The sequence below is a fragment of the Anarrhichthys ocellatus genome, unplaced genomic scaffold (assembly GCF_004355925.1).
Source record: "Anarrhichthys ocellatus isolate YVR2014 unplaced genomic scaffold, GSC_Weel_1.0 scaffold28, whole genome shotgun sequence".
Classification (NCBI taxonomy): Eukaryota; Metazoa; Chordata; class Actinopteri; order Perciformes; family Anarhichadidae; genus Anarrhichthys; species Anarrhichthys ocellatus.
This window is the reverse complement of record NW_022280058.1, coordinates 4,940,100-4,964,846: the sequence shown is the minus strand read 5'-3', so window position 1 is coordinate 4,964,846 and position 24,747 is coordinate 4,940,100. Positions and strand designations below refer to the sequence as shown.

The 24,747-nt window shown below is 38.7% G+C and overlaps 2 protein-coding genes across 3 annotated transcripts; both read right to left on the bottom strand.

Moving 5' to 3' along the window:
- Positions 1 to 685: 685 nt before the first annotated feature.
- Positions 686 to 11,915, bottom strand: LOC116392145 (broad substrate specificity ATP-binding cassette transporter ABCG2-like). Its single transcript, XM_031863335.1, has 15 exons — positions 11,713 to 11,915; positions 10,638 to 10,697; positions 10,413 to 10,527; positions 9,756 to 9,908; positions 9,515 to 9,672; positions 8,315 to 8,466; positions 7,996 to 8,097; positions 6,805 to 7,055; positions 5,304 to 5,386; positions 3,311 to 3,400; positions 2,692 to 2,813; positions 2,283 to 2,437; positions 2,061 to 2,150; positions 1,121 to 1,212; positions 686 to 903 (listed from the first exon to the last, which is right to left on the bottom strand). The coding sequence occupies exons 1-15, from the start codon at positions 11,913 to 11,915 to the stop codon at positions 756 to 758; spliced, it is 1,974 nt and encodes a 657-aa protein (XP_031719195.1). The 3' UTR covers positions 686 to 755.
- Positions 11,916 to 15,192: 3,277 nt separating this feature from the next.
- Positions 15,193 to 23,227, bottom strand: ppm1kb (protein phosphatase, Mg2+/Mn2+ dependent 1Kb). 2 transcript variants are annotated; one of them, XM_031863396.1, is made up of 7 exons: positions 23,100 to 23,227; positions 21,712 to 22,236; positions 21,488 to 21,588; positions 19,045 to 19,210; positions 18,675 to 18,819; positions 18,051 to 18,185; positions 15,193 to 17,719 (listed from the first exon to the last, which is right to left on the bottom strand). In XM_031863396.1, the coding sequence occupies exons 2-7, from the start codon at positions 22,179 to 22,181 to the stop codon at positions 17,588 to 17,590; spliced, it is 1,149 nt and encodes a 382-aa protein (XP_031719256.1). In that variant the 5' UTR covers positions 22,182 to 22,236; positions 23,100 to 23,227; the 3' UTR covers positions 15,193 to 17,587. The 2 variants fall into 2 exon arrangements, with proteins under 2 accessions (XP_031719256.1, XP_031719257.1); XM_031863397.1 differs by having other exon boundaries at positions 21,712 to 22,211.
- Positions 23,228 to 24,747: the final 1,520 nt, after the last annotated feature.

Genomic DNA, 24,747 nt, shown 5'->3' with positions numbered 1-24,747 from the left:
TCCTCCACCTTCCACCTATAATATAGTTTTGAATTTTTGTGTTTTCTTCGCAAAATGGGACTACAAACTACATGCGCAACCCTGTGTTGCACAATGAGAATAAATGAAACCTTGAAATGTTAAATGTGGGCTATACATAGACATTTACTTTGGAACAATAGAAAAGTTTAACACATACAATCTATGAGATGTAATCTCCACAATCAGTTTATATCAAGTGTAATTTGAAAATTGTACAAAAGCTGTATAATCAAGACTACTCAGTTATAAAAGTACGGACTCAATTATTATTTAGTAAAAGTTAGTTTCTCAAAAAGCTTTCTGACAGAAAGCCCTTTCCATATGCATATGTCACGCATCAGAAAACGTTTGGGTTTATAAAACGACGTGATGAAGTAAAATACATTGTCAATTAGCTCCTAAAATGTTAACAATTTAGAGATGCATGGTTTACACCAAAGATGACAAAACGAAAGTTTGCGTTCAGGTTTGTATTTTAGCTGTACTGAATATCACACTATACAAATGCAAACCATAGACACACTCAAAGAAATAGTTTGACATTTTTGGGAAAATTTGCTTATTCACTTTGAGTTGGATGAGAAGATCAATACTCCCAGATCTAGATATGAGAGTGGTTTCAGTTGCAAAAAAAGCAAACAATGGTGTACTGTTCCTTTAAAGGTGAAGTTCTTGGCGAACAGCTATTGGCCTTGTTCATTGAAGACAAATATAAAAGATGCATAATCACACATTTAAGTGAATTTCTTGATGTAGCGGAGTTTCAGATAGGTGATGATGAGGAATATGAATGTCATAACGATCAGAGCCACATGATTCTCCCACAGTCCCCAGGTGGTGTGCTCTATTCCCAGGTAGTCCAGATACTGCTCTCCTGTACATCTGAAATAACAATCCCAACTGGTCACGTACACATTAAATATCAATATTTAAGCATATTTAATAAATGTTATTCAACTAGAATGATGCTTATGACTGTAACAATGTCCACTTTTAACATGAAACATGGTGGACTAGCTGATTGGTCCTAATTTGTCACAGGTGGTATAAACCGGTAACATATAACCAGAGCATATACAAAGCATGCAGGTCTACTCACATCAGGCCGACTGTGCTCACATTGCGGTTTGTGTTTCGGATCACAGCCTCGTCACAAAACTTCAAACCCACAAACTCACTGGCCTGCAAGGCCTAAGCAAAGACGACGTAATCAATAAAATGCTGAGCAGATCATAGTCAATATAGTAGATTTGACTCTAGACTGAGACTGTATGCTGATCTGTGTTGATCAATGGAAAAATGTGGCCATCAAATTATTAATTATCATTGTCCAAAAAATGTGTCTTTGGCAGTAGTTTTTGTTTCTCTCTCGCTATGTTTGTTATGCAGCAAAACACCAATGCTTGTACTGTATGTTAAAACCTACTAGGCAAATGAGATGTTGCTATAAATATTACTAGGCTATAGTATAGCGTATGCACAATCCAACATTTTTGTCAGTATTACAATATTACGTTGTCATTATCAGGTAGACTTTGCATGTGAACAGGGAGAAAGAAGTGAACGTAATATTTAAAGCCTGATAAATCAGGGCCAATATATAGACTGATATCAGCTCAATGCAGGTGCATCAGCATTTTGTTTTTGTTGAACAATAACTAACAAGACATGGGAGAACAGAAATTAGATAATTTACAAACAGTTTGTTAACCAGAGAGCTACTGCATGGAAATAGTGACACGGACTGAAAGCTCGGTAAAAGCCCAGCAAGTGGACTTTGAGTTAACATTAGTTTGTCAAATACTATCACAAGATGAAGAATTCATTTTAATATCATTACCAAAAATGTCTGTGTATATTATGTATAAGTATACCCGGTGAAGATGTGAAACGTCAAAGCTATATATATATATATATATATATATAAATAAATAAATAAATAAATGAATATATATATATATGAACTATAAACATTTAGTTCTTACTATTAGTTTTATTGCAGGTCTTCCTGTCAAAACCTCCATTTAAATGTGACTTACTGCTAAGCCGTAGCGAGGAATGCTAAAGTACCGCAACCAAGCCAGCCAGTAACTCATCCTGGGTAAGTTCACCAGGAGACCTGAGAAAATCTACAAACACAACACAAACTGAAGCTTTTTTTTCTCAGCTGACATTTTGACATCACTAAAGGAAAAGTTAAAAGCTGTAATTGTACTTGAAACCCACTTGTGTGCATACGTGTGTTTTTCTGTGTCTCTCACCATCATGAAGACAAAGGTGATGGTTATGTAGATGTTGGCGAGAGTCACGATGTTCTGGTCAGCTGAGATGGCCATGGTCAAGGCTATGGCTGTGTAACCCACCAGAGTCACGGTCAGCGTGAAGATGAAAAAGGGTGCAGCTGTGGATTTGAGCCCTGAGTGGACGGACAGACAGACGGAAACACACACACACACACACACACACACACACACACACACACACACACACTGAGGAAAATTCAACTCTTCTTTGTTTGGAGTCAAGAGGGAGAGGCACCTGGCGGAGATCTGCACTCTACTGAGAGCACTTTTCTAGTTTCTAGACTGAAATACAGAGCCATCTGCATTTAAATTCAGTATTCGATCAAGTTTCCACACATTAATTAGTTCATACATCTGTCAATCTTACCAATCATTAAGTAGGCAATACAGCTGAAGATAACAGAGGTGATGGTGATCAGAGTGATTTCAGACAGGATCTTAGAGAGGAAGTAGACAGACACTCTGTAGTAGCCACTGATGTACTCATGCCTGTCACAAGAAAACAAAAGCAGAAATTCCATCTCTACCCACTTATTCCAAGTCCCTGACAGAATACATACTAGAGGTCGACCAAATATTGGATTTTGAAAGGCTGATATTATAACTACAGTTTGGAGCAGGAGAAAGCTGATAATCGATTAATCTGTCCGATACCCCGGCCGTGGATTACACCGTTGGAATATGTTTTATTTACATTTGCAGATGGGCTGTTCTGTGGTTTATGACTGGCCAGGATTACTTCTGTTGCACGTCCCGTAACATTGAAAAATGCCACTCTTCCAAATCATTGATGTTCGCACACATTCTTGGGGGAAGGAGGATCCGAAAGTATGTAATTTATTTTCATGAATAGATAGTTACGTGGCATGACTATTTGGAAGAGAGAATGCCAAATATCTCAAACTATCTAAATAATAAATATCTAATACGTAATCTAAAGTCTGAGTGACCCCCCCCCCCCCCTCCCCCTTCCCTCTATTACATACACAAACAGTTTCCTCTCGGTGATGAAGAGCTCAGCTGCAGACACAGTGCTGAAACACTGGTTGACTGTGATGAAGAAGAGGACACCCATCCTGTTAGAACAGAAAAACAAAACTTGATCATTGAGTCTCTCTTAGGCAGTATTGCAACATTTTCATGTCATATTCCACAAATGCTATAGGTACTGGTTCCAGACAGAGAGAAAGAGCACACACATAATATTCACAGTATATTATCTAATGACAAAGGAAACAAAAGAAAGGGATTGAGGTTTTGTAAATAATGACTGGTGTTCTCCAAACAAACAAAAGAGAGCTGAAGCTCATTTATAACACAGTAGCCAGTGTGTGAGTGACAGCTTCTCCCACTTTGTTGCGAGTCTGCCCGTCACTGATATACCTTTGTTGTGTAACTTCAGACCCTGCCATTCTTTCCTTGTCCAGCAGTTGTCCAGAGTCTGTTCCTGCCAGTTTCCACCCCCTGATCAATCAAATCATCCTTCAAAATTCAAGACATTCTCGTGTCTGAAAGGTAAATATAAACCTACAGCCAGCAGCCTGTTAGCTTAGCTTAGCATAAAGACAGGAAACAGGGGGAAACTACTAGCCTGGCTCTGTCCAAGGTAACAAAGTCTGCCTACCAGCACCTCTAAAGCTCACTAATCAATATGTCATGTCTTGCTATATCTATCTATGTCTTCACAGTGTAGATATATAAAAGCAACACATTTTGGTTTTACAGGAGGTTATGGGCTGTACTATTTCTCAGTCGGGTGCAGTAACGTCCTGGGGTCCAGAAAATTGAATTTAAAATTCTGCTCGTAGTCTTAAATAAGTAAGTACCACAAAATCGAAATAGTTTCGATTGAGTTTAACTCTAATGAAACATGCTATGTAAATTAAAGAGTGTTGCCTATTACACTGACAAGAGTTAACTCTAAAGGGAGAGTTGGCTAGAGATTATGGTACTAAATGTGATGTAGTCCACATGTACATGCAGGGACTTAAAAGGGGACCGACTCCACTTTGGCCCTGCACCCAGTGAAAAGGAGGGAGGGCTGAATAACTTGAGACATTTAAGCCGCATACACTGGTGTCTACTATACTGCCTATGCTTTGACCATGAATATAATGACATTAAGTCCTTAATGTCCTTAATATGTATTTCACTGAACCATACACAGAAAAAAAAGAAAGAGGGAGACCATTGAGATTTATAATGTGCTTCACTGAGTTTTGGAGTACCAGGTTGTGCCCAATAAAACATTGTAAGAGGATTAGCCATGCAGGAACTGCTCTACCTTTCACACTTCCGTATTAAAAGCAAGTGGCTGAATTTAAAAACCTGAACAATTCTTCGGAAATATGTTGCAATAATCCCTATGCGCATACTATATACTATAGGCACCTAATTAACACAAATAATCAAAATAGCATTTCTGTGTGCACATTGTAACAGATGTGCAGATTATAATGGTAAGCAATAGCTGTAGATTGTGCATTATAAATAATAATTACAATAAAGATAATAAATGTATTAATATGGTACCTTTAAAAACAAAGTTTACAAAGTGCTTTGACAGACAAAGCAAGGCAAAGGGCGGGGCAATAAAATAAAAAGTTTCAACTGTCCTGGTAAACACATGATGTTTGGGCATGATGGTGGGTTTTATTGTTAGCTATGATATAATGTATTTTTTTATTATTATAGGATGACTGAAGTCAGGGTTTCCAAGTCCCCCCTTTCAAAAAACAAAAATAAAAATGTTTTAATGCCTCAAAGAAGCCAATTTTAAGTGTGCCGAGTCTTAAAATATATTAAATCAAGTGTTGAAGTGATAGTTTTTCAGATTACCGATGACCAGAAGAAATACGGAGGACATAACCTCGCTGTCCTCATTGGCAGCCCGTGGCCCTCTGTACAGTAAATACATTTGGATGGATGGAAACAGAGGATTTCCGAAGGACATGTGCAGTAGTTCAGCAGGTTTCTCACCTGTTCTGCATACCGCTCTGATCATCTTTGACCCCGAAGAAAATGACTCCAACAACGAGGGCGAGGAAAATGCTGACCCCCACCTGCACAGAAAAAACACAAGATAGCAACCAGGGTCAAAACCCAAACAATGCTAAGAACAGATTTATTGTCTGACCAATGGTTTTGGCTTGTGGCCTTCATTAAGGTCACCATACAACACTTTGCAAAGAACAAGATGATTATGAATGTTTTTCTTTCTTCTTTCATACTCATCCTGTTTTAATGTTCTTTGATAAGTGTTGCATGATGACTCTTATAAAGGTGTCATAGTAAAATTGTTAAAGTACTACGTTTTGCTGGAGTTTTGACAATTTACCTCCTTCATGCACATTGCAAGTAGATGAGGTTCCAGAAACACCCACATATAATGTCTATATACGTTCATTCAAGCAGTATCCTCTTTGACAGAAAAGCCAATGATTCTGGGGATCTGGGGTCAAGTAGACACCCTGCTCCTCCTCCACACAGCTCTAACCAGAACTGGTGGTGGGGGAGGATGATGGAAAACATTGAGAAAAGTGAAAGCGACACAAGTTTTAATCTTAACAATTTACAGATTATGATGGGACTAAGTGGTTCCCAGGGTGAAGGGATAAGCTAATAAGGTTGAGCCTTTTTCACCTCATTCCCCACAGCCCCTCATGTGAAAGCGGGGCAGTGGATCATGAAGGCATCATGTGATGAGTCCCGGACCAGGGCCAAGGGGCTTTGTCCAGATATGATATCAGTTCAGATCCTGGCCCAAAGAGGCAAGAGTGGGGTCGCAACAGTCACCAAAGCCGATTACGGCGCCCACACCACCGAGAGCCTCTCTTGTAGGATTATTTTGACTTATTTAGGGCCAATTAGCTGTTAATAATTCTTAATGTGAGGAGACTTCTGACAGCTTTTTGCCGCCATTGGGTGACTAATGAGAGCCTTAAGTCTCGACCCCTCTAAAGTGCCGTCTATGCATCCTGTTCCAAGATGATAACAGCACTGACATCGATTATGTTTGGAGTGTTTGAACAAAGTAAAAGTGATAGTGGCACAACATCATGTTTAAACCTTTAACGTTAAAACAGAAAACTGAGACGTTAATTAAATATTCATCCGTCAGAGCTCGAGACTTGGAGTCGCACTAAAGTCCCGAAAATGAGGACTTACTTGAGACGTGATGGCAAAAAGCTGAGGAGACTTTACCTCAGATCAATAAATCTAAAATAATTAAGTGTTGTGCATAGTGTTTGCCTTTTAGAGCATAAATTATTAAACTTGTAATGGAAGTAATCTACAACAATTCAGCAAGTGTGAGAAGCGAAGAATAATTTATCAAAGATGTGCCCTGTTATTTATTGTGTTACTCATATGAAATATGTCCATTGCAATAAAAACAACAGATGGCTTCAAGTTCATGACTGTGATATTCTTACCATTGATGATGAGTGTTGTGTTGTAGGTGAGTAATAGGGGTGTATACCTGGGCCACAGACGTCAGAGGGTTCAGCTTGAGGCTCTGGAAGATTCTCGTGAGAACCCAACGCAGCTGGTGGAAGAAGGAGCTGTTGTAGGTGACGGTGCGGGATGTTGCATATGAGATGCACTTCTTTTCCTGGATGATACTCTCCAGCTCAGCTCTTGTGTCGAAGGAGTAGCTGCTGTTCCTGTACTCCTCCACCAGGTTCTTCTGGATGCTCTGCCTGGAACTGATGAGCTCATCAATGTCCAAATCTGGCCATGCACAGGAGGAAAATGACAGATTTAAGAACTGAAAGTACTCTTCTAGAATAGACACTCAAGATCCCATAAAGCACTGGATTTAAAAAAAAATAATCATAGTGTGGACCTTCAATGTGAACTGGAGGAATATTTACCTTATAAAAGAGTCTGATGATGTGTGAGTGAAACATGTTGCTCTTCCACTTGCAAAAAATGTTCATTCATACAGTATATCTCAAGCAGGTTAGACTGTTGTAACGCTCTATTTCAAGTATATTATAGTAATGCTTCATGGTCCTTTTCGGCTCCTCGGTAGATTTCTAACTTGCTCACTGATTATGATCTGATCTGACCTTCGGGTCATCTAGCTGGGCCCAGAATTAGATCCAGGTCTGGTGAGGCTGCCTTCAGTTACCGTGGTCCTGCTCTCTGGATCAAGCTGCCTGATGACTCTAGGTCCATCACAACTGTGTCCACATTCAAAAGCAGTCTCAAAACGTACCTATTCTCCCAGGCCAATGGTTAAATGCTGTGTATGTGTATGTGTGTGTTTCTATTTTTGTATACTACTGTATTACTATATTAATCTTGATTATGCTGATATGAGCTCATGCTTGTATCTATATTCTTTTATTTAGTCCTTAAATATAAAGCACTTTGGGTTTACGTGTATGAAATATACTATATTAATATTATAGGCATTGCCTGTTTGACCAGCATCGGACTGAATTATACTTCTTGACTTTCTTGTCATATCCTGCTTTGAACTGTCAATTTTATTGCTCTGTTGAGTTTGTTTTATTCAATTTTAGCTTATTTCTATCTTCTATTTTTGCTCTTTTGATGTCTAATATATTTGTATTTGTATTCCTTGTGTTTCTTAGTATCTGACCTTAATGCCTTTTCTGTAAAGCACTTTCAATCAACTTTTTGAAATGTGCGATACAAATACCTTCAGAGCCATTGCCTTTGGTCATGGTTGTGGCGGTGGAGTCTCCATTAATAACATCCATAAAGAAGTCAGCCGGGTTGTTGTGGGGCTCACAGAGGTAGCCTGGAACACAGATCACAACGATTACTATCTAATATCAATACGTGTCCAGTGTTTTCTCAAGACTGATTTTTTTTTTTTTCCATTGTCGGATTTATTTATCGCCGTATAAGAATAAAGCTGCACAACCATCTACATTCATTTCCAGGTGACATTAAAAACATCAGGAACCGTACAAAGATGTTAGATGTTGTGGTGATAATAGTTTCCACGTACTCACCGATGTTGGTGAAATAGTCCAAAGCGTTTGGCGCAGGGCCATGGTAAACCATTTTACCACCAACCAGCAGAGTCAGAGTGTCAAACAGTTTGAAGATGGAGTATCGGGGTTGGTGGATGGACATAACTATTGTTCTTCCATGACTGGCCATTCTGAAAAGACACATAGTAAAAAAATATATTAATAGTAAATACAATAAAGATTCCTTCAAATTGCAAAAACACAACAACAAAAAACTCTTGCACACCTGCCTCCCTTTTAATTGAATTAATGTTAAAGAATAGTATAATTTTTTAACTGTAAACATTAATTCATTATAATTTAAGACCGTAAAAGTCAATAATAATTGCCACCCACGCTCAATACACTGAAGGTCTGTGACATTACCTTCTATTTAGAAAGAAAATCTAAGTTTTGTGGGAATAATTCACAATATAAGTGGGTGCAAGGTTTTTAGAAAACAAAAATCAATAAAGAAAATCTGTAACACCTGCACACTCACTCCATGTCATAAAAGTTTAATAATGATAACTTTTTGATCCCACTCGGATCTTTGTAAACCAAACACACATCTATACATCATATCTGCTTAATGATGGCAGGTGTGGTTCATCCAAAAAGCACAGGGTGATAAAACATCCAAAAAATTATTTTTGATATCAAACATATAATTTTATGAATACAACAGGTGTGTCTTTTTTTTTTTTTACTGAATGTGATTTGATCTAGCTAACTTTTCTTTTGAAGGGTGTTTCCATGATTTATTCTCTTTTCTTCCTCTAATTTTAAAGAATATTTTTTAACGTAGGTGACGTAGATTCTGATATATGGGGCGATTACAGATGTTTAAGTCCAAAGAGGCCGCTCTTTATTTGATTAAATATAAATTATCCTCCTAAATAAAACAGTAGCCATTAAAAGCTTGATTAAAACAAATATTTTCTTTCTAAGGGTAACTTTTGCTCTAACATAAGCCAAAAATGTGCTCTAAATAAGACTATAAGCCTTGAAAATGTATATTTAAAAGATGCATTGAAACTCGATATTCAGTTGATAGTGTCATAAAGTAACACACGTGTACATAGTTAAATTACATTGTATTGTATACAGGTGTAGTTTTGGGGAACAGACAAAGCTGGAGACTCTCTGAATATAACCTGCAGTAAAATCAGAAGAATGTCAGAGAAGCTTCTTTATTACCTTTTCAGCAACAGCAAGACAGAGTTAGCGGTGCTGGCGTCCAGTCCTGTGGTCGGTTCATCCAGAAAGAGAACTGAGGGATCCATAATCAGCTCCATGCCGATGCTTGTCCTCCTCTTTTCTCCTCCCGAGATCCCCCGTGTCATCTGTGTGCCCACCTGAGCAAAACACCCGCATACGTCTGTCATAACTCTCACCTGATGTCTTAAAAAAGAAGATAAGTAACTGTGTGAATATTTACCTTGGAGTCAGCCACTTTGGTGAGACCCAGTTCGCTAATGAGGTGATTGACTCGAGCCTCCTTCTCACTCTGCTGCACAGAACTGGGCAGCCGCAGTGCCGCAGAAAAACACAGATTCTCCCTCACAGTCAGGGTGCCCATTACCACATCTTCCTGTTAGAGGAGACAAGAGCTTGAGGTCAGAGGTCAGAGACGGGGAAGATCATTTGTTTCGTAGTCTAAATTTCCACAGAGTAATGCAGAGAATTGATGATCTAACAGTGTTTAGAAACTAGCAAACTCTGTAGTTAAAGCTGGTATAATCATTGTTTTTATATCAATCACCCAACTTTGTAGTTTTCCTCAGCTTCATGGAGCTTTTTATTGTCTTTCAGCTCATTGTTTTGGTTTTACAGCCCTTTACTGTTTAGTTTCACAGCAGCCAATTTGAGTGAAAAAGCCCTAATAAACACACTGTACACTTCCTGCTCAGCGTCAAACACCACACAGAGAAAGTTAGCAACAAGCTGTCAAACATAATGGACCATTTAGCAGCTGAAGAGATTGTCTCAGGAGTACGTGGAGACCAAACCATTGAGTGAATATCAGACTGAATATCAAAGTCGCCACAAAAATCTGTTCATGCAGGTTTTGGTAATCAAAATAATTCAGATGCACCTGAACCACATAGCCAGAGAGACACTTGAAGTTTGGAGGCTGTGGTGCTTTGTCAATGAGTACTTCTCCCAGGAGACCTGAAGGATCCTTTCTCGCAGCCAGAATATCCAAGAATCTTTCAACGAAAACAACCCCAAAAACAATACTTAATAAATACATCTACAGCAACAAATGCAAGTGACTCATTTGAATGTATTTTTTCTTGGAGATCAATGTGATACTCACGAAGACTTTCCACTTCCAGTAGGTCCAAGAATAGCGTTGAGGCCAGGTCTCATAATCCCACTGCAAGACAGTGACACAATTCAACATGGATGAATTAGTTGAAAGGCAAAGATCAGGGCATACTAAAAAGGTTTGCATTCATAATGCCAAATTTTCACTTTGAGTTTTATGATAAAGGATTGTGAGGAGTGAAAATAAGAAAGTAATTCTTGGACATGTGATGAAACACTTAAGTCACTTTCCTCTTCGCACTTTTTCTAAATAAATTTCCCTCCCTCATCCCAAATGAAATAATATCCATGAAAAGATTTTGCAGTTCTTACAGATGTCATAAACATCTTGAAAGCTGCACATAAACAACAAAAAATGATACTGTGGTGTAAAAAAATTTCAAAATAAAATCCTTTGACTTCAGAGAGAACAGTTACACAAAAGAGAGAAGAGAAAGAGTCAGCGATATAAAATGGAATTAAAAGACTTGAATAAAATCCAGGCAGTGGCTCACGTGACAGTGTTTAATTTGTTTCCCTGGCAGACTGCTCTTTAGTGCACCAGAGAGATTATATGCAAGAAACCATGCTTAATATCATTTAATTAACCCCGAGGCGGGAAAAGGCCTAAAAACTTGTGTGAAATGATTCATTCTTTCATGGGAAATGTCACTTGTATTTAATACCATCAGAAAGAAACCAATGTAAGAGTATATTCACTGTTGTTGTACTTTGGATTAGGACACAATGAGTCACACTGAATTGCAATGAAGAACCACTTCTGTTTTACATTAACACAGACTCCTAAATTAAAAATGTTTTGCGATAGTCAATGATATCTTTTGTCTCCTTTGCTGAGAAAATGCTTGTCATTAATCTGCAGCAAATTATTAGAGAAAGCAACAACTGATCAATGTGCCAGAGTGCAAAAACCTACAGATCTCTGTGAGCATTTGGGTCTTTGGGTCCGTTGCAGAATTTTAGTGTGTGAATGATAAGAAAGAAGAAAGAAGAGACAGATGCAACTGATAAAACACAAAACAAAGAAAACAAGATAAAGAAGGTGTACAATTTTTACAACTGACTTGAGGTTGAACAGTATTTCTCTGTGACTGGTTTTCCTTAAGAAGCCACTCCTATGCTGAAGTTTGTACTGGATGTTGTGGAAGCTCACGGTGGAGCCATACGGCAGCTTCTTCTGGTCCACGGCTGTGACCACCTTCGCCATCCCGCTGGTGCCGACATCTTCTGTCAATGCAATGTTGATGTGACAGCCTCTCTCCGTCATCCTGAGCAGCAAGTGCGTTACCTACTGGTGTGATGCAAAACAATATAGACACAGTGCAAAGTAAGGAATGCATCTCAGGGTTTCACACAGCAAATCTCACATGTACAGTATATGGCTGCTGTTAAATTGACCAAAAGATGTGATGTGTTAGGATCTCGGTGGCTTACAGTAACACCACAGCTCAAATAAATTCCTGGGGCAATTCCAGGTAAGCTTCCATAAATGATTACCAATGCACCAAACTAGTTTTTACCCTGTATTTATTTCAAAGGGTATGTTAAACTATTGTGTCAGTGTAAAATGTGCACATGCTCATAGATCAACCAGTGTACATTATGGTAATAATAATTTCAAACAAATGCCTCTCAAAATGAACAACACAGATTAAAGCAGTGACGTTGAGACACTTAAACGTATGCCTGTACAATTTTCCTTTCATGTAATTGTTTTAAGGACGCTGTGAAGTGACGTCCAGAAGGAATAGACGATAACTTGTCTTACTTAAATAGTTAACCGTATCAAATTGCCATCATTAATATCTAGCATCTTTAAATGTTAAATCCTCCGAGGAGATGTCATATCTGTGCCAAAGGAATTCAACAGCTCCCTTTAATTGAATGTATTAAATACTTTGGAGACGGACAGATCAGTAAAAAGAGACGGTAAAGAAAAAGCTACCAAAGAGATACACTGATGTTTAACAAAGAGCGGTCAAAGGCAGCGAGTTTAACCAGAAATAAAAACACAGTAAGCGCGTGTCCACGACTTCCGAATGGACTTCCTAGATCTCATATAGCTTCAAAAATAAAAACAGGCATAAATGAAAAACTATAATAAATAAAAACACACTGGTTCTTCTTCCTATTAATTTAAGTATCATCAGTGATGATGGAATTGAGTTATTCAACTATGTAGAATATGTCATGCTCAGAAGACATGGCTCCAATATAAAAGGGCTTAAAGCTAGGGCAGCAACTAATTTAAATGAAAAATGAAATGAAATATTATTTTCTATATCAACCAATTAGATTAACCTGTAAAATGTCACAAATAGTGAAAAATGACAAATCCAGCTGGTTAAATCAAAATGTTAAATGTCTTGTTTTGTCTGTCCAAAACCCAAAGAGTGTAATAGAATATCAAACAAATATACATCCAGGAAATTTCTATTTGAGAGGCTAAAAGATTATTTTTGTGTCGATCAATTAATTGATTCGTTGCAACTCTACTTAACACTAACACTGTACTGTTTTTTAGGAACCATTCCCTCTTTCTCCATCCTCAATTAGAGCTAGCTCAAATCGTGCCGTGTTCCCAGCCGTCTCTAACTTAGAAAAATGCACAGAGTCCGTGCGCACGCAGAAAATACGATTCTGTGTTCCAGCAGTAAACACAGAATCGTATTTTACATGAACATACAGACAGAATGTGCTCTGCTCACACAGTCTATAGTTCCATATTTACGAAGTTTTGTATAAAACATTACATATAACATATATATAACATATATATATATATCAACATGCGTTGAAATCGCGTCTTCATGTAGACCACTTATCAATGATAATATGATTATAATATGATTTTGGAGAAATATGTTTAAAATAACCAAAATCGCGTCTCTTTCAACCTACAACTGAACAAACCATCAATATTTTAAAACAAATTGGTGTTTTGTGACACGTTGATATTGTAACCGTAATTTAGCCGGTTGAAAATATATGTCTAAGACGTTCAGACCCCATTTCAACCCGTTTCCAACCAGAAATCAACGTTGAAATCCGGGTTAGTGCTCACTGGGTAGCAACCAATTCTTACAGAATCAAACTTTAAAACAATAATTTATCATCTGAAATCCTGGTGGTGTTGCAAAGAAATTAAAAGTTTAGTTGCAGTGACTTACCGGGCTGAGAGACTGTGAGAAGTCTGCTGGTATGGAGATCGTGCTGCAGCCTTCAGGAACGCTGCTGCTGCTGCTGACTGACAGAGCAGAGAGACTTTGTGCAGGCTCACTAATATCAGCTCATGACAGCAGGGACAGGTGCCTCACCATCCACCCACACACTCAGCAGAGGTCTGGCCAAGCGGCACAGCAGTTTAACTCTTTGTTCACCTGGAGCGAAGATAGTAGGGGACTGAAACTTTGCAAAGTTTGCATCAGATGACTTGTACTTGTTTTGTTAGATGTTAGTGCTGCATTCGACAACATTGGGGTGCATGTATCAAGATCAATCCCAGTTTGTACATGTAAACCAACAATCCTCCATACCTACCAAAGTTAGTCACAGAGTTCCACAAGGTTCTAAGCTCCAAGCATGTCTTTTAGGACATAAAAACCCGGAAGACCTGCAACTTCCTGCTGTTAATCTGGAAGACAAACAAGTACTCGGTACTGAAATCCTCCGCTACAAATGATCTAATGATACAGTTACTCTAGACGGCATTGCCGGACCCTTACCCGCATTTGATATAATAAAACATAATAGGATGGGCACCTGAGTGTATTGATCGGGCTGATTTTACATAAACACATCCTCCTTGTCTATACTTATGCATGTCTGAATCTGAAACAGTGAAGTCATTGACAGTTAATTAAGGTCACTGGAAATGCAGCCTAGGAAATAAGCCAGAGCCTTCAACTATCAAGCTCAAATCCTGTGGAACCAGAAGTTTCAGTTCAGGAGTCGAGGCAAGTCAACTATATTTGTATAAAGTTGACTTGCCTTGAAAAGATAGAAATACGAGTTTTATAATGTAAAAAGTGCAAACATTCAGGCATGTAACACAAGAGATAAACATTTTAAGGAAACCAGTATAGTAGTAAGTAAAAGTGAAATTTTTTATTTATTTATTTGTTTTAAAAAAAAAAGCCAAATACTCCCTGATATAGATGCACAGTTGAATTCAATTTAAAACAATTTAAAAACTAGAATTACCACCTTGCGGTTGTATGCCTCCGTTTACATGCATGTCTGTCCAAAATGTATCACTTCATCATTTTATGCTGTTATCGACATTTGTGTGAAACTGTCATAATTAGCATATCAATTGTTGAGTCATGGCAAAAAAATAAAAATAAAGAAGTTCATCCTTGAGTCTAAGTGGACGTTTGTGGCAAATTAGAAGAAATCTGCTCCCGGCGGTTCACAAGAATATCAGAGATGTATTTGGGCCCAGAGCCACAGAGAGATCTGTGAGTGACTGGAAGCCAGTGAAAGTATTTTAGTGACAATCATGAAATATTTCCTGAATAAAAATAGACAAGAAGTTAAATGCGTTTTTTATGTTAAGTTTTTAATTGAAGGGACACAAGCCATTCAGACCAGGAATACAGTACTGACAGAGTGTTGTTGAAACAGTCACATTTAGGTCCCAGATACAGGTCCACAGTTACAATGATTGTAATTAGAAGGCAGTGACGCTAAATACAGGAAATATAAACTGAGCGCACTGTGATAGATCACCTTAAAGATGGTTTGTAAGGAGAACGTGTTAATTATAAGTCCTTATAATATTTCAAGGTTTCATTCAATATGTGAATGAGTGGAAAAAAAAACAAAAAAAAAACAAAACAAAAAAAACAAAAAAAAAAAAACAGTATTTACAAAAACGTCTATAAATGGTGTTTGAGGAAAGAAAACTGATCGCTACAGAACATCTCACAGATAGAACAAGGATGATAAATATGAAGTGTTGCATTTCTCTAGCTTCATAAACCACAAAACAAAAACAACAGTCCAGTCGATCACAGTTGATGGTTTAAGTCTGCATCCACGATCACGAGGTCCGCTAACACTACTGATACAGCTTAACGACTTCTACACCCAGCAGGGGGTTGATTGATATTTCTTAGTCATGGAGCGCATTTAAGCAAACATTCACATCGTCAAACATGGCTCCTAGCTGAACAATTCTTTAGTGTTGCATTAAATGTGCTTTGATCTTTCTGAGTGACACATTAATGGTGTAAATGAGGACTTACCGATTGTAAACAAGTTACAATCTAAATGGTGTAGCTTTACACAGTATAAACACCCAAGTAAAGTCCTGTGTTTGTGACATTTTCTGATATGAGAGGAGTTGTTACTTAACGAGAACTATCAGTTTTCCAGATGTACATAAATAGAATTATTTACAAAACATATACTGTACATTTCTTTACTCTGAACACTTCCTCCAACACCTGTTTCAAACCAGTACAGATATTAACACTCATACAAGCTCATACAGCAACAAACATGAATATCTTGTAGCAGCCACTCAAACGCTTTTTTGAATTTAAATAGCATTGAAGCAACTTCATTCACACTAATTCACAGAACATTCACGGTTGATTTCTCCCAAACCATCAAGACGTCAACATTGCTTTTGGCGCCTCAGTAAGTATAAGTACCTGGAAAACAATAAGTGCATTGTTTATGTGGAAGTCTTTAGAAGAGGAGATGTGTCATGAAGAGAATACTTGGATGCTTTGACCCAAAATGACGGTCAGGAAACTGAATTAACACTCAGTGATGAAAACCTTGATCCGACATATGTTGGTCATGTTGCTTAGTTGTTTCTGAAGTCGTGACGTTTTTTTAATGTACATTTAAAAAAGGTGCAGTGTGGAGGATTTAGCTCGTCTAGCAGTCTGGTTTGCCAAACACAAATGGCGCTATGTGGAGCCAGCGTTTGATTTGGTTTCACAACAATGCTTAGGTTCAGGTGTTTATATATAAAACACGCTTATTAATATCGTAACCCATTTCTGCCAATAGATCCCCTTAAAATGCTACACACTGTTCCTTTAAGTAGATTTTGAATTCTCATACAAGGGTTCAATTAATTCCAATCAGTTGAGAAATGATCAATTACTGTACTATGAGAGGATGAGACTACATGTCTCACCCTCAAGACTGAGAAATCCAGAGACTGCAGGCGTCAAACGACGGTCAAATCTAGATGCAACGTATCAACGTTAATTAACCATGAAAGTAAAACTTGGGCAATACAGCTAAATAGATAACGGTCTTAAAACATTATGAAAAGTAGAGCAGGGTAGTGATGTCTTCATGAACTTCTCTTGTAAGTTTCTTCACCATGAATACATGTAGGTGCAGACTAAGGGCCGAGTGCCACGGCGTTCACAGTGTGTGTGTGTGTGTGTGTGTTAGAGAAGGTTGATTGTGGACTACAACACACAATGTTCCCGTTTGTTATTAATAACTTCATCTACCTCTACCCGGGACACCTTCCATTAAAACCAATATAAAACTGTGCAGCATTTGATTGTTGATTTAGAATTTAAATCTCATATAGTCAATATCATGAATGAAGCTTTAAAAGCGTCGAACTATTCGGAGCAGCCCAACCTGTCTTCCATTCAAACACCTCACAGCTTGTAGCACTTATACGGTCATTGGCTTGCTAGTAGATAAAATAATTTATAAAGAGAGGATATTTTTTAATTTAGTGCACATCATGAATCCACTGCCTGCTACTACATGGAGGCTAACACACATCACGATGCTCTAAATAACATGTTGTAACCTTTAGGTATTGCTGTTCGGGCAAACCACACTCTTTTTTTAATGTTTCCACAAGGGCACTGTTCCCCCCCCCCCCGATTGTATTGCACAAATTAATTCGGTCACAAACCACAACATTTACGTCCCCCGCCGTGCTGATGACTACGCCCAGCGGCCGCTGGACACGACACTTCTGCTGAAGGAGAAACTCATGTCCGAGCTCTTGTGCTTTCCCCAAGCACCAAAGGGCACTACGATGATTGTGCTGTTGTCCTCTGCGCCGTACTGAAGAGACTAAAAGAGAAAAAGGAAACCACATTTCAGCAGGCCTGTGAACGTAGCAGTGCAGCATGTGTACAAAACTACAACTCCTCAAGCCACGTTCACGTGTCTTGCTTGCCCGCCTGACGATTAAAGTGAAGTGGGTTCGCTCTGAAGTCACCAACAACTTAGGCTCAGGCGCACTTAAAGGGGGGCGGACCATAAATGTGGATCAGCTATTCTCATTTTAGGGACCAGCCGCTTCTCCGAGTTTCTGGTGGAGCCAAAGTGCGACACCTGGTGGTAAGATAATAAACACTGGTTTCACTACGGGCACATTAAAAGCAAAGCGTGAACGTCTCACCTGGTCAGATATTCTCTGAGCAGCCTCCTTGGGGTCGTGGCACTGGTTGATTACGTTGCAGATCTCCTGACTGTTCATGATGAAGTTAATGCCGTCTGTGGTCAGCGCCAGGAACGCGTCATGGGCATGGTGCAACTGAGGAAAGGCCAGACAATATTTAGAAAAAAAAAAAAAAAAAAAAAAAAAAAAACCCTCAAAAGCTTAGGGGTGAGTTTAAATCCTAAAATAAGACCTCATTTATAGCTAGACTGTGTCTTTACAGACATATTTACACATTGAGACACATCGGTGGTTATTCAGGTTGGCAGACAAGAGGGCAGCAATAAAGAATGTATCCAGATGTGCAATATTCATTGTAATATTTACATCATCACATTTAAGACGGAGGTCAAATGTGCACATAAATGTGGAGATGCAGGTTATGATAATTACACTGAGCATATTTGTACCACAAGTCTGTGTTGTCATTATGTTATTGTACCTACATTATTAACAACAAAAAGATTCAATGTACTTTGCGTTGAGAAGCTGAAGAACTTCTTCTGTATAAATTACCTTAAAACGCCCAGTGTACAAATAACAAATATCAAACATTTTGACTAAACACACTAGTATAAAACCTACCGATATTCTCTTGGTTTCAGGCTCGGCTATGACTCCCGTGCTCTTCAGGTCGAAGTCTCCGATGCTGCGCGTCATCGCCAACCTGCCGTTGACGTTTGGCTGCCCCAGACTGTTCCAGGTGATAAAACCTCCACTTCTCTTCACCCTTGAGGGAGAAAGGCACATGAAGAATGGCTTCAGTTGACAGAAGCAATTATTTTTTCAATAAAAAGTAACCATATCCTTCTCCAAAACTTAATAATGGTAAACGATTAACAGAGAATACGCACATAATAAAGCCGTAATACTTTACTGTTGATCTTATGCCACCATCTCTGATGTTCTTTGCCTAAACTGACCAACGTGGCATCACCCCCCCACAGCTTCGTACCTCTCTTTCTCATCCTTCCTCTCAGGAGTGTGGTCGGCAGTGAGTTTAAGGGCCTTTCCCTTGCGGCACAGCATGGCACGGCTATCGCCCACGCTGCCCACCACCAGCTCGATGCCGTCCCTCAGCAGCGCCACAGTGGAGGTGCTTCCTGTATTCATGCCGGGTACTACAGAGACATAAAAGGAACCATCAGAGCCGGCAGGCGCACTGCAGAGTTCACACATAAAGTCACTGATCGCAACAAGCACAAACTGTATCTCACAATCTTGCATCCGCACAATAAAACAGTAACACAAGGGTGGAAGTCATAGAGTGGATTTACAGCAAACTAGAGACTACAGTAGTAAACAACAGAGGAGGAAGTCACACATGCAGGTTGAACTGGTTGAACCGAGAGTTAGGTTACGGCTACAACTAAAAGAAAACAACACACGCTTCTACTTTTCTCATTACTTCCTGAGAGGGGTGGTTTGTTTTACCTCTGTTTTGTGCATGCAGTTATCTACAGTTAGAAATGAACCACTAATCTGTCACAAGGAAAGGGATATAAAATACAAGTACTTGGTAATAATAATCATTTCTAACAATTCTTATTAATGCAGGCCAACAGTAAGATGTCACTTTAACATTGAACTCTGCAACATGGTTCTAGTCAACTTTGCATATGGAGAATACTTAACTACACACAAACGCTAAACTTTAGTTTCTTAAAGGACGACAGGTTTGATAAAACAGCATCGCGTGGTTTTATTGGCTCGTATTTGTAGACTACAGTCTGCATTACACCTTTTCCTTCTCCAGAGAAATAAATGATTTTAGCCTAATCTGCATTTTAAACATGCTGCATCTCAGACTAGATATGTCAGGGACAACATACAACTCATACAACTTCTCAAACTGAAGCACTTGGTGAGAGAACAAAGGGAAGAGAGAGAGAGAGAGCGGAGTGAGAGAAAGATAGGGAACCTTCCAGTAGTCCAGGATTTAGGACCCGCTGGACTCTCCTTCAATATCTAGCATCTCGTCATCCACATTGGTGCCAAGGGCCTCCAGCTCTTAGCTGGGTCAGCAGCTGCCGTAGATAACACGCACACACACACACACACACACAGGCATATTGGGACATTTCACACAGCGTGGCCGATGTATGGCCACATTAAAAGGTATACTAGCTTTTATATTAACAGATAAACCTTAAATCAGACATAATTCTGTTTGAGAAAAGTCAACCTAATTTGAAACGTTTCTATAAGACAACTGCAAACAAGTAGACCACGTGACTCATGGAGAGAAATGTTGTGCATTAATTTCTTTAAGTGGTGCCTAAATAAAAAAACAAAAAAAAAACAAAAAACAAACAAAAAAAAAAAAATTCTTATATCACTTTTAATGCCCGTGCAAAACATATACGTTGCAGATTGGCAAAAATATCAACAGACGGGTGACAAATTAAAGGAAAAACAACATTGAGTGACTTTGTAAAGTGTCGGACTACAACAAGACTTTAGAAAAGGCTTCGGCGTTTGTTTGTGTAGAATATAGATGTCCCAGGACCTCTGCTGAAAGATGTGTACGCCATTCTTTCAAAAGATATTCTCTCATGAGGCGTTTCTGATGGTGAAGTGCAGCGTCTAACGCGCCAACCCACAACCGCCCACTGGTGTTAAACTGGGCTGAGATCTGGTGGCTATGAAGACAATGGGATGTGATTCAGATATTTAAAAAACTAAATACACGCCCATAGATGCTTTCTGTGTATTTAGGTAGTTGTTATCACACCGATGTAAGTTCAAGTGTTCATTCTTTTCCTGATAAGTTAGTTTTTTTTATCAGTTATTTGATTTTTAAAAAGTGTGTTGCATCATAATTGACATCTGCAACGGACAACTTCTCTGACTGAAGTTACAGCCGTGGAGCTGAAGGCTTAGGAATTGTTCATAGAGTAGAAATGTTCCATCACAGCAGCTAGAAGGTGCTCACGCTAACAAGCGAGACCTCGACATCACTGCCACGCAGACTCTGGTTAAATAAATAAATAAATCAAAAGCGCAAGATGGCCGCTCCATGTCTAGGTATTTTGGTTTTACTTTCGTACAGTGAGAGGAAGGGAAAATACATTATCCATCTATATATACACAATCTCTAATGTTTTTCCTTTAATTTGTTGCCTTTCTGTTCGTGTAAATGTGCAGTGAAGCAGTGGTGTTTGCTCTGCTTGTAGCTGGGTTATTGATCCATCAGTTATTGAGTAACTTTGTGTTAAATGACAGACCTCTAACCAAAGTGCTTGGGTCATGACAGTTGTAAACTCCAAGGCTTCAGAGCCCAAGTAGGATAAGTAAGTTAGGTTTTTAAGAGAGAAGAAAACAAGTGTCATTACATGAAAACATGGGTGTGTAGAAGTATATCTATGTGCATGTAACACGAAAGCCTATGAACCTACCCTTTGGACAGAAGTGCAAGTGCCTTGCAAGAGCTTTGTCTATTTCAAGGAAGGCCTTCGTTAAAACTGCTTCCAGGTTGGACTCCTCCTCCACAAGGTCCCTGAAACAACAACCAAAATACTACATTGTTACTACATCCGAATAACGGCTACAAAAAAAAGAAGTTGTTGATCAGTAAATATGTTTCCTCTGGTATAGACAGCATATTTAATGAACTCCTTACTTGATGAATTTTTCCATGTATTTTTCACAAAAGTCCGCTGCTTCTGGCCCGCCGTGCCCATCAAACACAGCAAAGTAAAGGATGTTGTCGGTCATTTGGGAGACCTGGAAGCGGTCTTCATTCTCCTTGCGTTGAGCGATGAGTGAGGAACAGCCTACCCTGGATAGGCTGACTTTGGGAATGGGCTTGCCGTAGCGAATACTGGAAGGCAGCAGAATGGGCTCATCAATACGATCGTCCCAGATGCCGAATGAATCCCAGGTAGTGGGGCAGCCGCTGCTGTCCGCATCAAAGCGTGTGTTGCTGTGCAGTTTTCCCGAAGGGCTGTAAAGTTGTCTCTGGAAGATGGTGAACTGGGGGTGGCTGATCTGCTGGAATGAGAGTGGGACTAGGGCCATCTGTAAAAGACCACTGCGTCCCACATGGGCACCACTGCACCTTGCCAGGCGCCCGAGAAAGGCTGCTGACATCACCCCGATAGCACACACACTGGAGAAGCACTGGATGCAGAGGTAGAGGGATTTGCTGTCCGAAGACAATGAGGGGGAAGGTTAGTTAGAAAAGATGCAGAATTCTAATGAACGTTACAAAAAACTGTTTGTTCAGGAGAGCCCAAAGTACCAGAATGTCTCAAATTTATCAGCTATTTGTAGCTATTCTTCAAACTAGAAATCATTAGACAAATGCTTTAGTTCCTCTTATCTCTATGAAAGGTAAAAACAGGTAAATATGACACAAATACTTTAAAAAAAAAACCCATAGGTCTTGAGCTCACATCTTTCAAATCTGACTAGATTTTTCAAATGGAAAATAATCACTTATCAATTTATCATGAATTAAATTATATTCTTATGAAAGAAACAGTTTAATTAATGTATTTACAAACATTGCTGATGTTTACATAACATTTGAATACAATCAGGTAATAATAATGAATATAATACAATAATTTAAACAATCAGTGCACAACCTTTCTATCCAACAAGACTCACATGAATACAGCAGTAGCGTTACATCAAGTTACATTTTAAAGTAACGTTAAGATTGACGTTACAGCAATGATGCAACTCTTCAGCCACAAAGCTGCTCGCGCTAACGATACAACAACATCCCGATAATAAAAACAAAAAGTCCCAAATATGGCGTTCCCGTGTTTCAGTATGAATACTTCAATCGTCATAAATAACATACAGCTAGTTATTGGACAAACGTTTAACGTTCGGCGGCGTTGGCATTGACTAACGTTAGCTAACTAGCTACCATAACGATGGCTATATTTAGCTGACTAGCTAGCTAGCTGGCTAGCATTAGCTAGAAGTTCACACTCGGTCCAACATTAACGAGACAATCCTTTGACCTTTCAGTGGTGTGTTGACTAAAAATCGTACCTTTGATATTTTAGTTTCCTTAGCACGCTTTTAGTTTAGGTTTTCAGAAAAGACCTCGCTATTAACTGCCTTCAAAACCTGTGCTGTGCCGGCCGTCCTCGTCTCCTCCTCCGAATGTTTTGGATCCTCAAAGTTATCAAACACAGCTTAAGATGTGACCGCGCCAATCAGCAGCCGAGAAGCCTCTACGCCCACTGTTACATCCATAGGTTGTGTGGTGACGCCCAGAGCCCCGCCCAAAGCCCCGCCCACATATCAGGTGATTGGTCGACGATGAATGACATGTAAAGGCACCATTCAGTAATTGGTAATTTTGGCATCCTGCAGCGAACCAGAGAAGCATTGTATTTATATTATATAAGTAATTTGAGGCCTGAATGTTTCTACCTCACTACCCCTTTATCGCTTCAGGGTAATGTGACCCAGTGACTCCAAACACCTTTTTTTATTGGACTTTAGTGCTCATTTTATTTTTGTACAAAAACATAACATTTCTTTTCACAATCAACATTTGAAATGATGAAGGCACTGCAGATGACAAGGTAAAAATGCAAACCATACTGTGTGTCATTTTTACCTCTTTACAAAATGTAACAACACACTGCAACGAGGAACATCTTGAGTAGATAATAACAAAAATAAATATGATTTTTTTTAAAATCATACCCTCTAAACTAAAAAGGCAATCTAGTTTGAATTGACATCAAACACTATTACTAAACTGGTTTTCAATATATTTAGCCAAGGCTGATCTATAGAGGGAACCATAAAGTGCATCTTTGGATGGATGGGGAAAACAACACTGAATGAAAATGTTATTGACTATTTAAAATAATTCCAGGCAATGACTGACATATTTGTTTTCAGGACATCTCTGACTACACATATACAGAAAATCAAACAATCTTACTGTACCATTAAAGAGGTTTTCCAAAGTAAAATTCCTATACATTTGTTCCAAAAAATATCTAATAACTGAATGTAAGGTGCTATAAAAAGAGTTTTCTCAATAATTCCAGACAATGACTGATGCATATGGGTTCAGGACATCTCTGACTCCACCCGTACTAAAAATGAAACATTTTTACTGTACCAATTAAGAAATTTTCCAAAGTAAAAGTCCAACATTTCTAACAAAACATTTCACAATCTTTTAGGATGCTATAGAAATACTTTTCTTAATAATTCCAGGCAATGACTGACGTATTTGTTTTCAGGACTCCACCTATACTGAAAATCAAACATTTTTATTCTGCCAATTAAGAGGTTTTCCAAATTAAAAGTCCTACATTTGAACGTTCAAAGAGTAAATTACTGAATATTTGAGGTGCTATAAAAATCAATAATTCCACACAATGACTGGTATATGTCTTTTCAGGACATATCTGACTCCACCCATACTGGTAATTGCATTTCAGTTTTATTTTACTCATATCATAAAGCATTTGTGTTGGACAGGTGAAAATACCAGATGACCAGCTAACAGGTAGAACCCCCTTTTAAGCTCATGAGAACATGTCACAGGTTCACCTGGACTGTGGGACCTGGCTGTCTTTTTCTGCTTGGTTACTTCTGAAACAAAGGTGAAACGAGAAGACATTTTGTCAGATGTATGATGAATGTTTATCATACATATAGGCAGATAATT

What these genes read in the sequence shown, in the direction of transcription:
- LOC116392145 (XM_031863335.1), bottom strand. Translation starts at nt 11,915, where the DNA reads ATGACGGAGAGAGGCTGTCACATCAACATTGCATTGACAGAAGATGTC. An exon ending in GAAATACTGTTCAACCTCAA is followed by an intron (nt 10,698 to 11,712) that starts GTCAGTTGTAAA and finishes ACTGTCTTGCAG; the next exon opens with TGGGATTATGAGACCTGGCC. An exon ending in GGACTATTTCACCAACATCG is followed by an intron (nt 8,098 to 8,314) that starts GTGAGTACGTGG and finishes TCTGTGTTCCAG; the next exon opens with GCTACCTCTGTGAGCCCCAC.
- ppm1kb (XM_031863396.1), bottom strand. Translation starts at nt 22,181, where the DNA reads ATGTCAGCAGCCTTTCTCGGGCGCCTGGCAAGGTGCAGTGGTGCCCAT. An exon ending in TACATGGAAAAATTCATCAA is followed by an intron (nt 21,589 to 21,711) that starts GTAAGGAGTTCA and finishes TTGTTGTTTCAG; the next exon opens with GGACCTTGTGGAGGAGGAGT. An exon ending in CTGAAACCAAGAGAATATCG is followed by an intron (nt 18,186 to 18,674) that starts GTAGGTTTTATA and finishes GCCTTTCCTCAG; the next exon opens with TTGCACCATGCCCATGACGC.